Here is a 21,773-nt window from a genome sequence, read left to right as displayed (position 1 = left end):
AGTCGTCAATTCCTGTAGTATGATGCCATAGGCTTTACGTGTGATGGGAAATTGAAAAATTAACTGTGATCATGAAATTATTGCCAGTTTTTGTCCCTTTCACAAAAGATGTCAATTTAGTTTGAAAACATTTTCCATTGGAAATGAGAGGGATTGGGGGGGGGGGATTTCTCCCTTTTTCTGTGTGTATGTGAAATTGTTTTTGTATTCTGAGTGAGGACTTGAACAAATGAATTCCAAGTCCTCAGATGTCATGTGAAAAAAAATCCCCATGTCCTCAGAAGAATTCTGTTGTTAAGGGGTATTTTGTTCAGGTTAAGGTAGGTGGATTTGAACAATGGAAAAGACAATGGGGTCCCCAGTCTGAATTGTAAAACACACCTTTGTGTGTGTGTGAATGTGTGTTTGGCATACTGATTAAATGCTAGAAATTTCAAGTGAAATATGGACCAAAGCCTCACCTACTTGACCCTTAAGTCCCTATGGCTTTTCATGGGAAGTTACATTGTTCTCACCATCGATCATTAAATACATTTTATTTAATTTTTTTTTCATGTCAGATTTGATTCTCCAGATGGGGAACCATTTGTGAGACAGGTTTCCCTCACATCGAATGGATCTTGCGCTGAAGACCAGCAACAACTTCCTGTTGGGGAGTAAGTTGAATTTTTTCATCCTGAGATTTATAATAATCTCCCAAGTTTATGAATACAGTAAGCATAATTTCGGCGATTAAACCAGGTGCATTCATATACATTCACATAACCCATTTTTGAAGGTCTCTGATTGGTGCTTTCAAAGTTCAACGAACTATCTGCACTGCCAGCCCGAGATCAACGACAACTATTGCCGACCAATTTAAGAAGCGACAGTTACAAATGAGCAGGGTTTTCTCCCCGTACTTTGCGATCACCAAAGACCCGACTCTAAAGATATCGTTAAGTATCCAAAAAGGGTTTCAGCAGTAGTAGCTTCTTAAGTAGGATATTATGATGATAGTTTGCTTTATTTTAGTTTATTGTGATATTTTAAGGATACTTAGTGAGGGACTCCATTAAACTATGTACATAATACACACTAACTTGCTCTGTAGGCATATCTATATTTGCGTGCATTGGTTTGAGTTCCACTACTTTACAAGCCACGCTGTATGAATCAGTATGATATCAATAAAGCGCGAGACAAGACTGCCTGTACTTGTATATGTAGCTATAGTAAACTTGACTGGAGTATGAAGAGGACTTAATGCTTCCAAACTAGTTTGCCTTTATTTTCTATTTTATTTTCTTCAAGTTCATTGTAATCTATTCTTGTGAGAATGTTGTGGTCAACTGGTTAAGGCAGTGGACTTGTGATCTAAGGCTTGCAGATTCGAGTCCTGGCCAGATCATTACGTTGTGTCCTTGGGCAAGGCACTTTATCTCCATTGCCTCTCTTCACCCTGCAGGTGTATAAATGGGGACCTGTGAGATATCAAAACTGTCAGTTGGGCACAATTTAGCTGCTACCATGTGGAGGGATTGTCTCTATGTTTGACAGGTTCTCATTGACCAGGGTAATATTGTGATGCGCCTTGAAGCACCGTTATCGATGGATATGTCTGCGCTTTATAACTCCTCAATATTATTATTATTATTAATCTTTTTGGTGGTGTATCACTGCCATTGTTTCACTATTGATTTGAAGAATCATATTCCTCTTTTCTCATCTCTCTTAGCTTTCTCAGCTTCCTACTGAAACTATTAGTGTGCAGTAATGAAGCTTTTGGGGCACAGGTAAAATTACCTCCTCTCCTTCTTTGCTCTAAAATGGCAAACGGTCCCTTTGTCATTATTTAAACAGCCAAAAGGAATTGTAGATATTAAGTCCAACTTCCTTAGTACTGGGACTTCATATCACCTTCTTGTATGTCTTCTCAGAGCGTTACCAGTTTATACAAATTATTGTTCTCCTTTAAAGGAGCCTGGCCACATTTGTTGTTGTTGTTGTTATTCCAAATATGATAGTAATGTTTTATTTGTTTATGATATATATATGAACATTTGCAGGGAATCATTTCTACGATGGCCATATACTGAAATGTGTTGTATGATAACCGGGGTATAGGTTATCTGGTTTTGGAATGCAGTTAATCACGTAAAAGTTGCCTTAAGTGTTATGAAATACAAATTAGTGTAGCAGCTGTGGTACACAGAACCTCTGTATTTTCAGTGAGTGGGGAGATACAATGTTAATATGCACCCCAGTATCATTAAGCATTCATACATCTACCATGCGAAAAGCATGTCCTTATACAATAAGACAAGAATTCACCCTTTTTTTCCCCCTTCTCATGTTGTCACCCACCATCGTCGTTCCATATTTCAATTTCAGATTCGAGAGACAGTTAAGGATCTGATTGGTCGAGAACTGGACGCTACCTTGTATCCTCAACTCTTTCAACTTCTCAAGGAATATGTAGATAAGTTCTTTGATCCAAACTTACAGGTACGTATCAGGAAATCCTCTCTCGGTATCGCATAGCAAAATTGCTCTGTTAAAATAAGCAAATTGCTATGCAAATGCAAAACTGTATGGCATTTCCTGTGCATTTGACCACAGCAGTTTTGGCATTTCCTGTGCATTGGACCGCAGCATTTCAGCATTGTATGAGAAAGAGAGATCATATTGCTAATAAATGCTATACAAATGTGAACACTTAATTATTTCCTGTATAAACCTATGGAAATATTTATGAAGATATTGCAAGATATATTTGTGGACCTAACAGGTTTTTTAGAAGATTGGAAGAAGTTGATGTTAATATGGCAGACTGCTTCTTTTCTCTGAAATTTGTTTTTCATTTACCCTTTGAGAGGTTTTTTACAGAGCAAACTACAGAATAGAATTTTCTTCTTTAATTGTAATGAATTATAGGGCAGGAAATGGAATGGGAGTTTTCAAATTTTTAAAGGATGGGTATTGCTTTTTAGGAGTAGTGGTTGACCATTTGGCATTTCATCCCATCAGAACAAAAGAATAGTTGGGATGTTAAAGATATCTGAGATTGTATAACCATACTTAATTGTCACGTCAGAGTTTTCCCAAAAGTGTTTAAAAGGTTGTCATTCCGACAACTTGAAGAATTCTGAGCTCTCAGACCCAGCTCTCAGATGTGGCAGAATGGTGCAAGTGAGTTTGGAAAGGAAAGGTCAGGTCATATTAACATTATGTATCTTTCCAAACTCTTTAAATACCTTAAAGTATATCCTATAATCGCATGACATAAATAAAAAAAAATAAAAAAAATAAAGAATAAATTGTAAGATAAGATAATGAAGACTACACTAAAAATAAAACAATACTCCTTGTTTATGGCCGTGGTTCAGACCAGTGATGAGGAAAGTTCCTATATATCTTTCCAAACTCTTTAAATACCTTAAGTATATCCTATGATCGCATGACATCAAAAAAAAAAAAAAATTGTATAATAAGATAATGAAGACAATAGTCAAAACAGAACAATACTCCTTTGTTTTACGGCCGTGTTTCTTCCGGTTGACATTCAGGTCCAGGCCAGTGATGAGAATACAATGTTTGTGGAGCACGCCATCCAGGTGTTGAAACAGATACTGGAGAATAACACGGAGGAGGATGAATCTGCAGAACACCTGGGAGTCATGAGCATAGAGGAACTAATTCTAGCTATTGTCAGGTAGGAGGGAACACATGTGTCAGCATCATTGTTTATCAGATGCCCTTGTATTCAGACCAACTTTAGGGTTGCGCCAAATTATTTTCACGGGTGGCAAAACAAAGTATTGGGAAGAGTGGGCAAAAAAATTGTTTATATTTTGTGGGAATGAATTGGAAAAATCTTGAAGATCAATTACCTCAAAAGTTGCAAAACATTAGACTATTTTGTAACTGAGTGTCCTTAATCAGATCAATATTTCTCAAAGAAGATAGGGGAGAGGGGAAGGGGTGGGGATGGTGCCTACTCTGCAGAGACTCGTTCCCCAGGCCATTGCATCGAACACTGGAGGGTTGTCAAGATGATGGAAGGTGAAAAGTGGGGATCAAAAAGTTTGAATACCAGGGATATTTTATGCATAATAAATTACATTTTATGAAACATGAATGTTTCTCTGGTCTGGTTGATGATGGTTGTTTGAAGAAAAGAAAAAAAAGAAAAGAGATAGTTTACCATTGCATTTTCACTGTAGGTGACTTCATAGTGCAGGGCAAATCTTTAACCCTAGTCCGACCATCTGAGATGACAAAATTTCTGTCGAGACAACTAAAATGAGCCTCCGTAGATTGCATAGTAACTAAATATACCCAAATATGTAGAATGGTAAGATTGGTGTCCCCTCCATCACTTTTCAGATACTGAAATAAAACAAATGAGTCGTAAGACTATGATCTGCCCCAAGGGGAGTTTCATCGGCCTAAAACTGGTGTTCTATTCACCATACCTAGACATTTCACCTACATTGTTATATATTGGTTATTCTCTGTTAATTTGATACATTTTTGCAGATCAACCAAATTTCCTTTTCGTAGGAACGAAAGGTAAGACCTGGTTGTCTGAGTGAACAACCAGAAAGAAACCAGAAAGGAATCAGTAAATATTTGCCCTGTAATGGATTATTTCACATTTTGAAGTAATGATAATTTTTCTCTTCTGTTTGCAGATATGTTCGAAGACTTGATCCAAGTCCTACAAATACCTATGTTATGAACATTAAAGTGCAAGTTTGTAGACTTTTATCAAAGGTAAGAAGCCCTGTGGATAGGTATCTAAGATAGGTCTGTAATAGAAGGGTCTGTGAAATGAAGGAAAAAGAAGTATTGCTGTACAAAATTCATGAACAGATTGCTATGTTCACTCTCTGTGACTGTGACAACAGCTTAGGAATATCAACGGCAAAATTATGTTAAAAAGAATCCACATTGAATAGTTTCAAATTGTTACGTAACTATTAAAAAGCATTCTAGCTATTTAATAGACCTATTTTGACATTTGTGGTCAGAAACACAATTCCTTTGTGGTACAGCATACCTTTTTATTACGCTCTGATATTAAGTTTTACAAAATTTTACCCAGGTTTTTAATGGTAATAGAAATGAAACTTAAACATAGTAATTCATGAAAGTTGTGTTTACTTTTGATACTTTCAATGAATTTTTCATAGCCTCTTTAGCTTAGCCTCTTTGGCATAGCCTCTTTGGCTTAGGCTCTTTGGCATAGCCTCTTTGGCATAGCCTCTTTGGCATAGGCTCTTTGGCTAAGCCTCTTTGACATAGCCTCTTTGGCTGAGCCTCTTTGGCTTAGCCTCTTAGGCTGAGCCTCTTTGGCTTAGCCTCTTTAGCTTAGCCTCTTTGCCTTAGCCTCTTTGGCTCAGCCTCTTTGGCTTAGCCTCTTTGGCTTAGCCTCTTTGGCTCAGCCTCTTTGGCATAGCCTCTTTGGCATAGCCTTTTTGACATAGGCTCTTTGGCTAAGCCTCTTTGGCATAGCCTCTTAGGCTGAGCCTCTTTGGCTGAGCCTCTTTGGCTGAGCCTCTTTGGCTAAGCTTCTTTGGCTTAGCCTCTTTGGCTAAGCTTCTTTGGCTTAGCCTTGTTGGCTTGGCTTAGCCTCTTTGGCTTAGCCAAGCCTACAAAGTCTGCAAATTGTTACTGTTTCACAGATGATGGTCAGGCGGGACATTCTCTCCTTCCGTCAAGAGATCTGGTTCCGGAACAAATTGGTCGGCTACCTCTCCGACTGGATCCTAATGTTTTCTCATGACGGGCCAGTCAACGACATCAAAGCTCTGACAAGGTATTGTTACATGTGTTATCTTAAAAAATGTCAACAAAGGAACATGGCGTGAAAGCACCATTTATTTCAGCCTGCTCATCTTCTAAATTATATTTTTGTTTTTCATTTGGTTTATTTATCGATCTCATCAGAAGACATGAGAAATGAACAGAAAATGTTGAATTACAAAGGAAAGTAGGACTACTAAGAAATATTTGGGGATTTTGATAAGTTACCATATGGAAGAAAAATCAACAAAGAGCAAAAAAAATCATAAGAATGGAAATAAACCTAGGAAAATAGCAACCCTACCCCGCACAACAACACCCATCACTTTCTAATTTTTAAGCACCCTTTCCTTCCATCCTGCATTAAAATTCTTTTACAATTAGTTGCACAAGAAAATTGTAAACCAATGGAGTGAAAATTGAAATCTTATTTGTTTAAAATTAAAAGAAATTGGAGAAAAAAAAAAAAAAACAATGAAATTTCTCTTTACAAAATCAAAATTTCTTTTTGTGTTTAAAAAGGAAATGAAAAATAGTTTTCGATTTAACTGTTTTGTGTAAATTCATCAAAAACCGATGTTTTACTTTTCCTTGTTTTATTTATTTTTCTTGATTATTTCAGGGACCTAGATGAGGCCAGTATGGATGCAATGGCTGTGTTATTAGAGGGCTTACCCCTGCAGCCTGAAGAAGGAGACTTAGGAGATATCATGGAAGCAAAATCGGACCTTTTTCTGAAGTAAGGGGAGTTTTTGTTTCTTTCAGAGTTTGTAAAAGAAAATTAAAAAGATAGAAAACATACAAGAGAGAGAAGGAACTTTCTTGGAAGTATAGGACTAAGAGATTCTCAATGTGGTGTTGCAAGTGTGTGTGTGGAGGGTGTTGAGGGGTGGGGGGCAGTGGGGGGATGAAGGAGGTCTGGGACTCACGTACTAGTATTTAGCATTCTCTAACATATCATGTTTTCAAACTTAATAAAAAAGGAAAATGTGTAGCTCAGGGCATTAGGTATAAGTAGACTGTCAGTTTAATGTATGTTTTTGCATCGACGCATTTCGAAGAGAATTTTCTGTTTTAATTCCGTCAGAGTGTGATTCATCTTTTTTCTGTCCTCTTTTCTTTGTTTCATTCAGATATTTTACTCTTTTTATGAACCTTCTCAACGAAACCTCGGAGGGTGAAGAAGAGAAATCGAACGGTGTCAAAACACCGACGACCACGGACAACGTCAATGCAAATCTACGGACTTACACCATTCAGGCCATGACCAACTTACTAAATGCTAATATAGATAGTGGCTTGACTCACTCTATCAGTAAGTTGTAGGGAACAAAGGGTTAAAGGCATTGAAGACTCGTCCCAAACCGCGTGCCATCCTCTGAAAAAGTTAACTTTCCGTTGCTTGCAAGTGAAGTTTTTTTCTTGTCGCTACAAAATACAGACAGTAATGAAACAAGATACCTTGTTATCTTTTATCTAGACCTGAGATGTCCATTGCTGCTATGTACACTGTGTTGTGGGTATTGACCGTAGCTCTATGTATTGACTGTACACTAGTGTCTAATTACCGACGGTAGCAAGCTATGTGTGTATTTTCTGGGATCAATGGTGGTGTCTAACACTTCTGTTACACCTCATTCGAAACTAGGTCAAATTACCTGCATGAGACGTTTCTTTGTGCGCGAGTCTTCACACCCTTTAAAGGTATATGCAGGAGGTGCATTTAGCTGGGCTTGACCTACTTGCATAATGATTAAATTAACAGAATACACTCTATCGGTCAAGTGAAATGGTCAAAGGTTAAGTTAATAAACTTTTAACACTTCTTGAGAGCATTAACAACTTTATTACTCAATTGTTAATTTACATAAAGGCTTGACTCACTCTATCAGTAAGTTGTAGGGGTCAAAGGTTAAAGGTATATGCAGAAGCTGCATTAAGCTGGGCTTGACCTGCTCGCATAATGCTTTCATTAACAGTATAGACTATCAGTAAAGGTCAAATGTTAAGTTTATAAGCTATTAACACTTTTTGAGAGCATTAACAACTTAATTACTCAGTTGTTAAGTTACATATTGGCTTGACTCACTCTATCAGCAGACGGTATTATATATGCATAGAATGTGCATTTATCATGGCTAAGATAAACTTTTGTTAAGTTCGAACAAAGACAAAATGGCTTGACTCACTCTACCAGTAAGTTCAAGGGGTCAAAGGTTAAATTCATGGGCTTTTAACACTTTTTGTGAGCATTAAAAAATTAAGTACTCAGTTGTTAAGTTACATATTGGCTTGACTCACTCTATCAGCAGACGGTATTATATATGCATAGAATGTGCATTTATCATGGCTAAGATCCAACTTTTGTTAAGTTCTAACAAGCTCGACACACTCCCTCAATTAGTATGTTCAGTTGGGTCAAAGGTTGTATTCATGATCTTGTCCACCACTCAGGACTGGAAGAACCTGTTTCGGTCTGTTTCATCTTTTAACCTGTAAGATAGTATTTTTAGTAATGACATTCTTTCTCCCCTCCCCCCCCACCCCCGACAGGTTTGGGTTACCACCAAGATGTACAGACGAGAGCAGCATTCATTGAAGTGCTGACCAAAATACTTCAACAGGGGACAGAATTTGACACTCTAGCCGACACGGTCCTGGCAGACAGATTTGATCGGCTGGTGGGATTGGTCACCATGCTGGGAGATAAGGGAGAACTGCCAATAGCAATGGCTCTTGCAAACGTTGTGTCTTCTTCGCAGATGGTAAAGAAATCATTTATATAAATCACGCTGAAGGAAGAGTGGGGGGGGGTGTGGTTGCAGGGAGCCCATGTTTCTGCCAATAATTTTCAGATATTTTTCTTTGGGGTGTGGTCTTTCCAACTCCAGTGAACTTTGGTGTGACTCCTGGCTAGAGAGCTCCATTATGTACAGATACTGCATAGTTACAACCCAGTGCAAAATGTAAACGTTTTATTGTGTAGGAGTACAGTAATGGTCATCTCTGTTGAGTTGTCCTGCTGGTTCTGGTTCATCTGTTTACGGTTTCTTTTTTTCTTTCAACCCTCTCACCTACAGGATGAATTAGCCAGGGTATTTGTGGCAGTATTTGATGCTAAGCATCTGCTGTACCAACTTTTGTGGAATATGTTTTCAAAGGAGGTGAGCCATTTAATCATCCTTTGTATTGTGTAGTGTTGTGCGGTGTTGTGTGTTGTTGTGCAGTGTTATGTTGTGCGGTGTTATTTTGTGCTGTGTTATGTTGTGCGGTGTTGTGCGGGATTTGCTTTGGGATGTTTTATTTGTTTGGCTGTAAACTTGCTAAAAGCAGGGTGAAATACTTTTGTGTAACACGCTCCAGGGATATTTAGGTGACATTTTAATCTAATGAGTGTTAGTTCAAATTAAAAGAGTTGAGTTGGATTTAAATCTATTATCTAAGATCACTCAGATAGATAAAATAAAAAAATCATGTTTTTTGGTTCCAGAACAAAAATGGCCCAAATCACTCAGGATTGCGCCTTCTAACGACTAATGTTTCAGCCCACAAAATTTATTTTTTGTAATCTCTGCAGTAAATTATTAAGAATTGCTTCCTTGTTCTCTCTTACCTGGCAGGTTGAGATTGCAGATTCCCTGCAAACTCTGTTCCGGGGCAATAGCTTAGCGAGCAAAATAATGACATACTGCTTTAAGATGTATGGCGCCATCTATCTGAGAGGTCTCCTCGAAGGCTTGGTCTCCGATATGATGTCACCAGATTTGAACGCTATATCGTACGAAGTCGATCCCAAACGGTAAAAGTTTTGTTTTAACTGGACTGTGTTGATTCATTTGATTCATTGTTTTTGTTTTGTTTTGTTTAGGGAACTATTTTGTATTGTGATGCAAGGAGGAAGAAACTTGTATGAATTAATGGGAAACCATATAGTCATGAAAAGAGCCCCTGTTTTGTCAATACTTGAGATGAAATTAGCATGTGAAAAAGGGAGATCGCACCATTTCTGAATTAGAAAAGTCTACATCCAACTTTTAACATCGAGTTGACATAATGGGATATATGGAATGGTACTCAATGCATATGTTTCATTTTCAAGTGTGTTTAGGTTTACTTTAGAGAATAGAGGGAGCCAAAAGACTCCATTTTTTTTTCTTTTTTCCAATTGATTTTGTTTATTTTCTTCTTCGTTTTTGAAATCTCTAGAATGGATCAAGATGAAAACCTTGAGAGAAATCAGAGGAACCTGATTGAGCTGACCGAGAAATTCTTTTCAACGATCATCAAATCGGTGATCAAGTAAGTGCTTCTATCATCGATTTGTCTAGAGGAATTTGTATTTTAAAGTGAAATATTATGCATTTAGTGAGGAAACTCGTCGGTCCTACCTCTGCTTTAGAGACCTGTAGTTTTTGGCTCATTACTGAGATGGAAATTATTGACAATTCTCAATATTTTCATTTTTTGTAATCTTCTGTTTTTTTCCTTTACACCAACAAATTCTTGCTAATTTCATATAATAACTAAAATTGTTCATGTGACTGATAAGAGAGACTCAGCCATAGCTCAACCAAGTGTTGTTCCGTGTTGGCCAGGTGTGATCATTTCACTTTGCCAGAATTAATTTCTATCCACACTTGCGAGCCTGTTATTTGAATTGAATTATTAAAAGACTTGATGTGGAAAGTTTTTTTTAAAAGGGTAAAAACAAATGGAAGCTATATTTGTGGTTAAGTTTGCTACTTTGTATTTCGCTGTACATGTTGCTGGCAATTTTCAAAGCTATTTAGCTGTCTTGTTGCATGTATTGACATGTCAGGTCTCTGGTGTCTATAACTTTTGGATAAAAATGGCAATAGAATAAATTAGTAGATTTCTTCAATGCTTGAAGGAGAGAGATGATGGTCTTGACATCTGATTGGTGGTCAGATTGCAGTGTGTACATTTGCTAGAACGTTAACCAAATTTTCATCTGAAGAGTCAAAAGGCAGGAATGTATGATGTGGACAGGAAGTAGTAGAAACAGTCAGAGCTGTTGTTGAGTTTACTATAAATACAACTGGTTAGCTTTGTGTCAACTGTTAACATGGAATTATGTATAAATAGTCATGTCCACTTTGGTGTAATACTGAATTGAGCTAATGCTGTGTTTACTATAAATACAACTGGATACTTTTGTGTCCAATGTTAACATGGAAATGTGAATAAATATTCTTGTCCACTTTGGTTTAATACTGGATCCCACGTCTCTCTTGTCTTCTGCAGGTTTCCTGCTCAGCTACGCAGCGTTTGTCACTGCCTGTACCAGGTCGTCGCTCAGAGATTTCCCCAGAATGCATTTGGTGCTGTTGGAAGTGCAATATTTCTAAGATTTATCAATCCAGCAATTGGTAAGATACTAACTAACAATGGCCTCTAAGAATGGTTCTCTCCCTATGTTTAATGTACTTAATGTTTTATGAAATGAAATGTTGTCATGGAGTTCATATGAAAGGTGAGAATGACAAGTCATGACAATTTCCTGAAGTGAACCTTAGATTCCTGGTATTCAAACATTTTTTGGGGGCTCAGTGTTGCAAATATTCATATCTTATCGCCAACCCTCCAGTGAGATATGTTGTGGCCTGAGTAAGGAAGGGAGGTATTCCCAACCCCTTTATGTGGTAGTTGGTGCTTAGTTGCAAAATGGTGTTATAACTTGCAACTGTTTGAGTGTTTAAGATTTTGTTGGTGGCCATGACAAGGGTTTCGACCCCCACTGAATACCAGGGCCTTGGATTTCAATAGATGATGCTCCATTGTTCACTAGCAAATATGCATCTGTTTTGCTTGCATCAGTTTGCTCATAACAAATATTTCAGATCTCAGAAGTATGAATATAACTGTAGATATCATTACATCGCTGACCAAAACGAAATGGTTAAATTTGGATCGCCTCCAGCTGTGAAAGGGCTTTAATATTGTTAGAGAACACACAAAACTTCTGACCCTGAGTTCGTAGGTTCAAACCGCAGACATCTTTTCCGTTTGCATTTTGTTTCATGAGTTTGTTTCTTTATAATTTCCCAGTGATTTGTTCATTCTCTTTGCATGTCATTACTACTTTTATCTTCATAACATGAGATATATTTGCACACATCTGTCCCTTTTCTGTGTTTCCCCTGATGCAGTATCACCATACGAGCATGGCATAGTCGAGCCCAAACCATCTGCAAGAGTCGAGAGAGGATTGAAACTCGTCTCCAAGATTCTACAAAACATTGCCAACCACGTTTATTTTAAGGAACAACATATGACGGAGTTTAACAACTTCCTGAAAGATCACTTTAAGGATGCCAGAAGGTAAATGATAAAACAAAGGAAACCTTAATAAAGAGAGGGTAGATTGATGTGTGTGTGTGGGGGGGCTGGGATGGGCGGAAGGTGGGGGTGCGATGGGCGGAAGGGGGGGGGAAGGTGGGATGTACGGTTTAAAAAAAATGTATCTTGATGATGGAGCCAAGAGATTGCTCTTGCCCAGCTATGAATTTTAAGTCAGTCATTTTTTTAATTTAAGAGATATCACGTTCAGAGAACCTCTAGTTTTAAACTACTTGAATCAAATTTTGTTTCCCTTAAAAAATTGAGAAGTACAATCCACAAATCAGGTAATTTAGACATAACGTTGTCTGTTTTACACAGTTTCTTCCATGAGATCGCCTCAGATAACACTCTACCAGACACTACCAACACCAGCACAGCTTTTATCCTTGAGAGTAACATCCTCGCCCTCCACAGACTCCTATGGAACCACCAGGAGAAGATGGGCGCTTTCCTTTCCAGTAGCAGGTCAGTCAACAATTCCTATGGTAGCCTTGGTAACCAGAACCGTCTATACGAATCACAGACGTCTCTGTGGTAGAAAGCAACTTCCTGCTTCTCAGTAAACATCATTCTTAGTTGAAAAAATGCCTTACATGGGTGATTTTCCTTTCATGAACTATGTTTTCACCAGAGGGTTGTTGATTACTCACAACTTGGGGAATTTTGAAATGGGTCCTCGTCTTTGACTGCAGTCTCACCTTGTTCCTTTTTAAACAGGCTTGAGTGAAAATAAAAAAACATGTTAAATGTGAAGACAATATCATTTGCTGATTGTCCCTTTCAAAATGAATGAAAATTTTCAGGATTTTGGAGAAACATTATGTCTGTTGTAATTTCAAGAAAGTGTTTGCAATGTTGTGACAACCAATGTCATGATGCAAACAACATTTTATTTGTATAGAGTCATTTGTCCCTGAGATGAAATACCATTAATGGTCAGTAACTTATTTACCACAGGCCTCAAAATTCTGGCCACTGGCTAAAATACCAGTGGATTTTGCAGTTAGCCAGGAAAAGTAAAAAGGCACCTGGCACTAGACATGAATATAAAGACTTGGTATTTGGTTAACATAATCGTCAGTCAAAGAATCTGCATGACTTCTGTAGCTGACATAAAGCCCTGTATTACTGCTTGTTATCAGCAAATATTACTGAACCGCTTTCAAAAGCCTGTATGGACACCGAGAACTTGATCTTAGCCGGTTTATTTCTTTAAAGCCCTTGCAATTTATCTTTTAACCAAGTGGCTTAAAATTGTGAAAATTGTTGGCCTGTTATCATGAAACTATATTTTGTGGTCAGTTATGATTATATATTCCAAACAGGATTCCAGCTGGGAGGGTTGTTAGTTGTGTTCTTATGTCTCATGTTTGTTTTCGCTTCTGTTTTCTGATGTTTGTTTTCTCTTCTGAGAGGGATCAGCCTTTTTTTCAATCAATGCCATGTCTGGACTCATGTCTGTCTTCCTTTCGCAGAGATCACAGAGCCGTTGGTAGGAGACCGTTTGATAAGATGATCACCCTATTGGCTTACATTGGACCCCCTGAACATTCCAGATTAGCTTTAGATTCACAGTAAGTAAAACCGGAGAGTGTTACCAGTGAAAGGAGAAGAAAATACTCTTAAGCCTTACTTCTCTATTGCTCCCCCCCCCCCCCTTACCCTCTCGTTTGTAAAACTGAAAAGGAACCGTTCGAAAAGTTTCACATAAGCCAGATAGAAGAGAGACACTTATCAAAAAACTGGAAACTAGACTAAAATCCCCTATATACCAGGTATACCTGTTTTTTTAATATTTTTACTTTCTAAATTCATCACAGTCAACTTTGGTTGATATACATAAATATATAAACAAAAAGATTCATGAGCTTTGAAGAAAAATTTGTGTGAGATGCGAAGGTGCGACTAACTGTACTGGTTCTTTCTGTCTGGTTCCCATTTTAGAATAACAGTTTTTTATAATTTAAATATTTCGATTCGAATAAACTGTCTGTGATCGACTTTGCAAATCTCTGATATCACATCTAAAATTTGGACAGGGAACGATTTTCTTTATAATGGTAAATACTTGCTGACTTTTTCTTTGTGGAGTTATTATTAGCATTCATCTATCCAGTAGTCAACAGTTTCAGTTTGAAAAGTATGTCAGCTCCCCGGTGAGTCGTATCTTTTAATTCCATTACAAAATCTTCACCTCGTCTAGGTAACTCGTACCGTTTCAGCTGCCAGTCAGGTGTATCTTTAATTACAACCCAAACTTCCTGACTCCCTCCACTTATGTTTGTTCTGTTCTTGTTGAACTGTCCTAGATGGGGCAGTATGGACTTCACCAGCAACAATTTCGACGACATGTTCACGAGGCGGAACTTCCATAACGAAGAAGATCTGAAACACATCAAGAGTCTGAACATATTCTACCAGGAGGGGTTCAGCAAGGCCGGCCATCCAGTCTTCTATTACATCGCCAGGAAGTACAAGTAAGTTCAAACGGGTCAAAGGTCAGGACGTCTCTGTCCATTCGCATCAGTTCATGATATGATCTGCTGGATTGTCGTCTTTGTGCTATGAAATTCTTTTGCGTTAATGTCAGGTGGATTTCAATCTTCATTGTTTGGTTTGTTGTCTAATTTGCAATGAAAATCTTCCGTGGTTAACATCTCCTCGGTGGATTTCAACGTTCTCCCAAGGGAATACCAACTGAGCTTGTGTAAGGGTTTAGAATATTCCGATGCCCATAGGGTTGTCGGGTTACAAGACATGATGCTATCGTAACAAAATCCATGTTTATCTGCATGTTTAAGTTACTGAAATGTAAATATATTTATATTCATATTTATATTTTTTATATTTTATAAGGGCTACTGGGGTTGAGAGTGGATCCAGTTGATGAGTTTATGTGCCCTGGCTCTCTCTCTTAGGTGGCTTTAAAAGGTGTCATTTCTTTTACATTTGAAGTCATTTCACTACTCTGGTACACTTCTATGATGTCATATCAATTTACCAAGGCAGAAAACTTTTACATATAATCTTACAATTTTACAATAGGGCAATTTCTTTGCAGCTGGTCCCAAAGTCGCTCTTACTAACCCGGTGAAGAATTAGTTTTTATGTGGTGTTTCTATGATATGCTAGAGGAAGAAATGAAGATAGATATTGGAAATGGTATACAATTACTCTGTGATAGCAGTCTTTGTTTTTTGTGTCATCTCTTATATCCTCAGTCATTATAAGGCTTAACTGTCTTTCTTTGTCGTTCAAAGGTGCAGCCAGGTAGAAATCGATGCCCTGATTTACCACATACGAATGACCCTGAAACCGCACAAGAAACCGTACGAGGTGGTCCTAGATTGTACCAACTTGGGACCAGATAATAGATTCAAGGTTAGTGTCAAAGGTCATGGAACATTTTGATACTTTAACAAACTTTTCAACAACAAAAAAATGAAAAAAGAAGACTTTATGAATTGGTCCTTGACTGGTCATTGCTACTTTACAGGTAACAAAGAACCTTTGTCCTCAACCTTTGGCAAATACTTATATAAAATGACCAAATTAAGTAAACAACATATTCTTGGAAGGAAGTGCTTTTGGAAACCTCTGGGCTTAACAATGTATAACACTCCCAAGCAGGACAGAGGAAAGAAAATCAGAAATAGAAACCAAAAAAAATTGAAATGTAAGTTACTCTGTACAAACACATAAACAATAATGAAATGAAGAAAAAGAAGAACATCTTAAATAGTCATCACTGAAATGCATTGTTAATTTTAAAGAAAAAGATACCTTACTGTAGAAATAAATGTTATTAAATAGTTCATAGTTTTGTGTCTAATAATGCTTTCCTTAAAATAAGAGAGGTTAGACCCTCATAAATGTGCATGTAGTAACTGACAAAATGACAACACGATAGTAGGGATTATTAGTAATCCAAGTTTGTGAACAGGAGAAATATTCTCTTTTATTTCTTCTCCACAGCAACAACATCTAACACGATGGAAGGTGTTTCCCGAATGGCTGAATCAAAATCTCAACGGGGTCTACGTATACAACTGTAACTCCTGGCTGAAGGAATATGTCAAGAGAAATGAGAAATTCTTTTCTCCTCTCAAGGTAGATTTGTAACAAATATTTCTATATAGTGCCTTTTGTTCTGTTCGTCTGGAAGCCCTTATAGGATGTACCTTGGTGGCAGTTGATATATATTGCAAGCATAGGCTAAGGTGTTCATGTTTTATTTTAAATTAGGAACAGTTTTTTGCCTTCAGATTTTGGCACTTTTTAAAGTTATTCAAAGTTTCTAAAGAATTGATTTCCTGAAGGTTCAGACCCTCTGATTTTTTTCTAGACATTGAAGAATGTTCAGTTAGACAGATCTGTCACATGGTTTTGTGCCTTCTTATGTTGCTCGTGTATGAATATTACAGTAAAATCTGCATGCTCCAATTACATTAACACACCCTCTGTGTGAACGTATTCAGGAGTGAAACACCTCAAGGATGAGGACATTACCGTTGACCATCCAGCATCTGCACTTATCCAACAACACAGCAAAGTAGTTTCTTGATATTTGTCGCCTATGATGTTTTTTTTGCCAAAAATTATTAACTACAAGAGCTCTGACCAGTGCAGACAATGAACAGTCTCCTTCGACCACATGAAATATCTCTGTTAAATCACCCGTCATATTTCTTCTCCATCTTCTCTGTCTTTCAAAGGGATCTTGTAAACTTGTCTTCGTGGAGTCGGTCACCAAATTATCAGAGTACATAGAGTCCAACCAGCAGCATCTCCCGAAGTCGACTCTGGCCTTGGACGAAGATCCCAAAGTCTTTACTAACGCTCTGAAACTGTCAGAGACACACCGGGATATCAGAGTATCTATCAAGGTAAGGTCTTCCTGTTGCTCTCTCTGAATCTGCTTAATATGCCTATCTCGTAGCGAGAAGGAATCCCGACCCTTCATTCTCGATTCAAGATAAGACGTGCCAGTTTGACATTTTTGACCGCTGAGCAAATTTGTCTGTGAACACTAGTGTATGTTAGTTGTCCAACTAGGAGAATCTGTAGAGCTCTTTAATTCATAGATGGATGTCACAGGTGTTGTTTGCTCTGTTACCTACCAGTTACTAGGTCACTCTCATCATACTGATCTTTCAGATGGGGATGCTCGATGGTGTCAAGGTAGCAGGAATGGAATGGATTCATTGTCATTCATACCTATTTATTCACCGAATATGTTGTGAAAAGAGATGGCTTGATATTAGCAGATGGTTATTCGTAATCAACTCACATAGAAGACTCTCCCACCCTCTGCCCACCCACCCTGCCCCCAACCCCTCCCCTGACACAAGGATTGAATGAGTATGGTAGGGCTACCTAACTCGTTGGACTTGTCAATTTAAGCTTTTTAAACTGAACCATTCTATCTACTTACTTGATTTGGTGTATCCATTAGTAAAACTCCTTCATTCTTGTTTTATTTTCTTGCTTTCTTTTCCTTCCTTCCTTTTTTCTTGCTTTCTTTATTTCTTTACTTCCTTTAGATCAGTGCTTTTTGTCAGATAGATGTATGTGTTCACTCTAACCCCATTGATGAATAATTATTGATTGATTAATAAATATTGTAAAATGTCACAGAAACGACTATAAATCTCATTTGCACATATCATCTTTGGGCCTTCTGCTCTTCAAGAATCAGCCAGTGTTCATTCCACTTTCTTACATAATGTATATATTTGTTTCCCTCCTCCTTTTTTTGCTCCCACTAGGTTGGTAGTACAGCTATGCAAGTAACCTGCATGGAGAAGACCAAGATTATGAGTCAACATGTCCTCCTGAACGACATTTATCATGCTTCTGAAATCAAAGAGGTAATGTATGTTAATGGGGGTGTTCATGGGTTAATAGGGTAGGGATGAGTAGGCTACTGCTCTCCCATCCTCTACCCTCCCACCCTCCCTCTCATCAAATTATTGCCCTTTTTGTAGAGTTTATATATCATTAATCAGTACAAGGTGGAGTTATAAATAGCCACATTCATGCAAATGCTTTCGCCTTTGCAATGCCACACTTCAGTCCAACTTTCATCTTCGGTTGTGCCACAAACTGCCCCTGATGTTGCTTGACAGCAAACTCTAGCTTCGTCACTTGATTATTATCAAAAAGATATTTTTCCCTACATGTTACTCTACTGTGACTAAAATGCAATTGTTATTTGCATTGTATATGCAGATATTTTCTTTGCCTTCTGACTTCCTCACCCCCCCCCCCCCAGCCACAAACTTGCCCACCCCACATCCTTCCCTTCCTACATTACAAGCTATAGCATTGAATTGACCTAACTGGCTCTATGCTTTTAATTTATATTGGCAAGATCAATGTTAACATTTGAATGGATTGCCTTCAATTATCTTTGTCATCGATAACTGTTTGACAAATGGGCCTCTGTTCTAGGTAACTCTTATGGATGTAATATCCAGTTTTTCCATCGTTCCTTCCTAACTTCCTTTCATATCGTCTCTGTTTATTAAGGTAACTTTTGTGGATGAGACCCAGTTCACAGTCTTCCTCCGAGACGGTCGGATGATATCCTTCATGCATCAGGAGTGCGAGGAGGTTGCGAGGACGATTCAAAGAATCAAGACTAAATGGGAGAGATCAAGAAGGGTAGGCTCTGTCACATCACATCACAACACATCTAACAACTTAACGTAAACAGTATAGGCACTGTGTTAAAAGACTGTCGCTGAGGGGCTGCATCCTTACTGCAGCCAGGCTGCTTAGGATGTAATCTTTTGTGCTGTGCAGTCTCTCACCATAGCCCCTGCTGGTCTGCAGAGACAATCTGTATTGTTTGGTATTGATTCAGCCTTGCTGCAGGGGGCTGCATGATTCAGCCTTGCTGCAGGGGGCTGCATCCTTACTGCAGCCGACTGCTTAGGATGTAATCTTTTGTGCTGTGCAATTTCCCACCATAGCCCCTGCTGGTCTGTGCAGATAATCTGTATTGTTTGGTATTGATTCAGCCTTGCTGCAGGGGGCTTCATCCTTACTGCCGCCAGGCTGCTTAAGATGTAATCTTCTGTGCTGTGCATTCTCACACCATAGCCACTGCTGGTCTGTGCAGATAATCTGTATTGTTTGGTATTGATTCAGCCTTGCTGCAGGGGGCTGCATCCCTACTGCAGCCAGGCTGCTTAGGATGTAATATTTTTTGCTGTGTAGTTCCCCACCATAGCCCTTGCTGGTCTGTGCAGATAATCTGTATTGTTTGGTATTGATTCAGCCTTGCTGCAGGGGGCTGCATGATTCAGCCTTGCTGCAGGGGGCTGCATCCTTACTGCAGCCAGGCTGCTTAAGATGTAATTTTCTGTGCTGTGCAGTCTCACACCATAGCCACTGCTGGTCTGTGCAGATAATCTGTATTGTTTGATATTGATTCAGCCTTGCTGCATGGGGCTGCATCCCTACTGCAGCCAGGCTACTTAGGATGTTATATTTTGTGCTGCGCAGTTTCACCTAATAGACACTGCTGGTCTGCAGAGATAATCTGTATTGTTTAGTACTGATTGCAGCCTTGCTGCAGGGGACTTTTGCAGCTTCTGCAGCTTTCCTTTATGATATAGTGCCTAAATGAAAATGCCATGTTGCTTGTCCTCTTCAAATGATCTCTTGTTCCATAGTTAACTTCCATGATGTATTTGCTCAATTGTGAAATTGAAATATACAATGATCAAGACTGGAAGTACCGAAAAAATTAATATGCATAAAAATTGTCATCAAATTTACATATATTTTAGTAGTGTAAAAATGATGTAGTGTTTGAGAGGGTCAGATGTTTTGCTCCCAAGATGTTCTTTAAAAAAGTCTTAACACTGATAATTATTGATCCGATAATATAGTCATAATTAAGATGATCGACAGCAAACATATCTCCTTTATTTATCTATGAAGACTTCCAGTATTTGTGTAAATGAAACATGAATATTTATTGGGAAATAACCAGCAATTGTTAAACCCAGCCAATAATTTGTTTGCCCGTACCCCCCCCCCCCCCTCTTTTTTCCATTTTTGCTAACCCTTCTCTCCATTTGTTCTCTTTGCATTATAGCAAGGTGCACCTGCAGTGCATTCCAAAATTCGACCTAAGGATGTACCAGGAACAATTCTCAACATGGTATGTTTATTTTCAGGATTATATTTTTTTTCCAGACTGTAAATGAATGACGATGAAGTTTATCAACTTTTGTCTATTAAAATCATTTCTAAAGCTTCTAGTGGCTCCTTAAACAATTCCAACAGTATTTCTTTTTCTCTCAGACTTAGTTGGTAAAGCATGGTAATCCTGTTGTTTCAAAATTGTATAAATTTTCGCATAATTGTTAGAATAATAACTAGGTTCAGCCACTTTCATCGAAAGGGTATTTCTTCAAAAAAATGAAAGTTCCAATCACATTTAACCTACAATAAGAGTAGTGAATGCTTTAAAGATATGTAACAAATTGCACAAAATAAAAACTTGCCCAACTATGACTATTTTGATATTGATCTATGTCATGTTTGAGTGATGTCTGATGAATCTATGCATTAAATAATATGGATTGTTGAGTGTGAAATCATGGTGTTTATACAGTGTTTAATCTACTGTTGTGTCTGTTTGGTACCCCTACAAAATGGACCTTGTGAACTAAGCCGCTACCATACAGCAGTTCAAAAGAACTACGAAAAGAGCTAAAGATTGTTGTCTTCTCCCCTCTCAGGCACTTCTGAATCTTGGTAGCAACGATCCATGCCTGAGATCGGCAGCCTATAATCTGCTCTGTGCCCTGACCGCGACCTTCAACCTCAAGATGGAGGGCCAACTCTTGGAGACCTCTGGTCTATGTATTCCAGCAAACAATACCATCTTTATCGTATCAATTAGTAAAACCTTGGCAGACAATGAACCGCACCTAACACTAGAGGTAGGGTGGTCATATTAATTAATGCATTTATGCAAATGAATCCATATTGATATGATATATTAGTAAAACCTTGACAGACAGTGACCTACACTAGAGGTAGTTTGATCATTTTAATTAATGCAACTATGCAAATTATGCCTTATTAATATTATACATTAGTAAAACCTTGGCAGATAATGAACCAACCATAATAAGAATAGTCCAGATGTTTTTCAAGTTATTGGTAGATAACCTCGAAAAGTGCTAAACAACTATTTTAGCCAACACGATAAGCAAGGTCATAAATTACATTACTATGGAGTTTTAATATGGTACAGCATCGAAAAATATGTTGTCAATACCAGCTCAGAGAGCTGCTTGAAGGATAGGGGCTTATTAAAATTGTGTGGTCTATTTATGTGGTATATAATGGACAATAATTTTGAGACAATGTGGTATTTTTCTAACACTTGTTCTGTCATCTCTATTCATATCATTTCTCGCAGTTCCTTGAAGAATGCATCTCGGGGTTTAGTAAGATCAGCATCGAGCTGAAACATTTATGTTTGGAGTACATGACCCCTTGGTTGAGAAATCTTGCCAGGTAGGTTGTAAGCTTTTGCCCATTGTATGCGTGTGTGCGTTTGTTTTGCTATCTGACCGAGGACTTGAACAAAA

The 21,773-nt window shown here is 38.1% G+C and overlaps 1 protein-coding gene across 3 annotated transcripts in view; it reads left to right on the top strand.

Annotated features, from left to right (window-relative positions):
• LOC139980611 (neurofibromin-like) overlaps positions 1-21,773 on the top strand; it is a 68,043-nt gene that overhangs the window by 25,250 nt on the left and 21,020 nt on the right. For all 3 annotated transcript variants that reach the window (XM_071992373.1, XM_071992372.1, XM_071992374.1), the window contains 25 exons: positions 561-656; positions 1,718-1,775; positions 2,374-2,487; positions 3,549-3,694; positions 4,677-4,758; positions 5,670-5,803; positions 6,413-6,529; positions 6,924-7,105; positions 8,344-8,555; positions 8,871-8,954; positions 9,411-9,589; positions 9,997-10,089; positions 11,056-11,180; positions 11,961-12,132; positions 12,472-12,618; positions 13,629-13,727; positions 14,463-14,630; positions 15,414-15,534; positions 16,129-16,263; positions 16,869-17,039; positions 17,922-18,023; positions 18,685-18,819; positions 20,264-20,329; positions 20,913-21,116; positions 21,602-21,699. In XM_071992373.1, the coding sequence (XP_071848474.1) occupies positions 561-656; positions 1,718-1,775; positions 2,374-2,487; positions 3,549-3,694; positions 4,677-4,758; positions 5,670-5,803; positions 6,413-6,529; positions 6,924-7,105; positions 8,344-8,555; positions 8,871-8,954; positions 9,411-9,589; positions 9,997-10,089; positions 11,056-11,180; positions 11,961-12,132; positions 12,472-12,618; positions 13,629-13,727; positions 14,463-14,630; positions 15,414-15,534; positions 16,129-16,263; positions 16,869-17,039; positions 17,922-18,023; positions 18,685-18,819; positions 20,264-20,329; positions 20,913-21,116; positions 21,602-21,699 (3,240 nt within the window). The remainder of the gene's footprint in view (positions 1-560; positions 657-1,717; positions 1,776-2,373; positions 2,488-3,548; positions 3,695-4,676; positions 4,759-5,669; positions 5,804-6,412; positions 6,530-6,923; positions 7,106-8,343; positions 8,556-8,870; positions 8,955-9,410; positions 9,590-9,996; positions 10,090-11,055; positions 11,181-11,960; positions 12,133-12,471; positions 12,619-13,628; positions 13,728-14,462; positions 14,631-15,413; positions 15,535-16,128; positions 16,264-16,868; positions 17,040-17,921; positions 18,024-18,684; positions 18,820-20,263; positions 20,330-20,912; positions 21,117-21,601; positions 21,700-21,773) is intronic.

This window comes from Apostichopus japonicus, chromosome 15, assembly GCF_037975245.1.
Source record: "Apostichopus japonicus isolate 1M-3 chromosome 15, ASM3797524v1, whole genome shotgun sequence".
Taxonomy (NCBI): Eukaryota; Metazoa; Echinodermata; class Holothuroidea; order Aspidochirotida; family Stichopodidae; genus Apostichopus; species Apostichopus japonicus.
The sequence above is the reverse complement of the archived record's forward strand: the minus strand, read 5'-3'. Positions and strand labels throughout refer to the sequence as shown.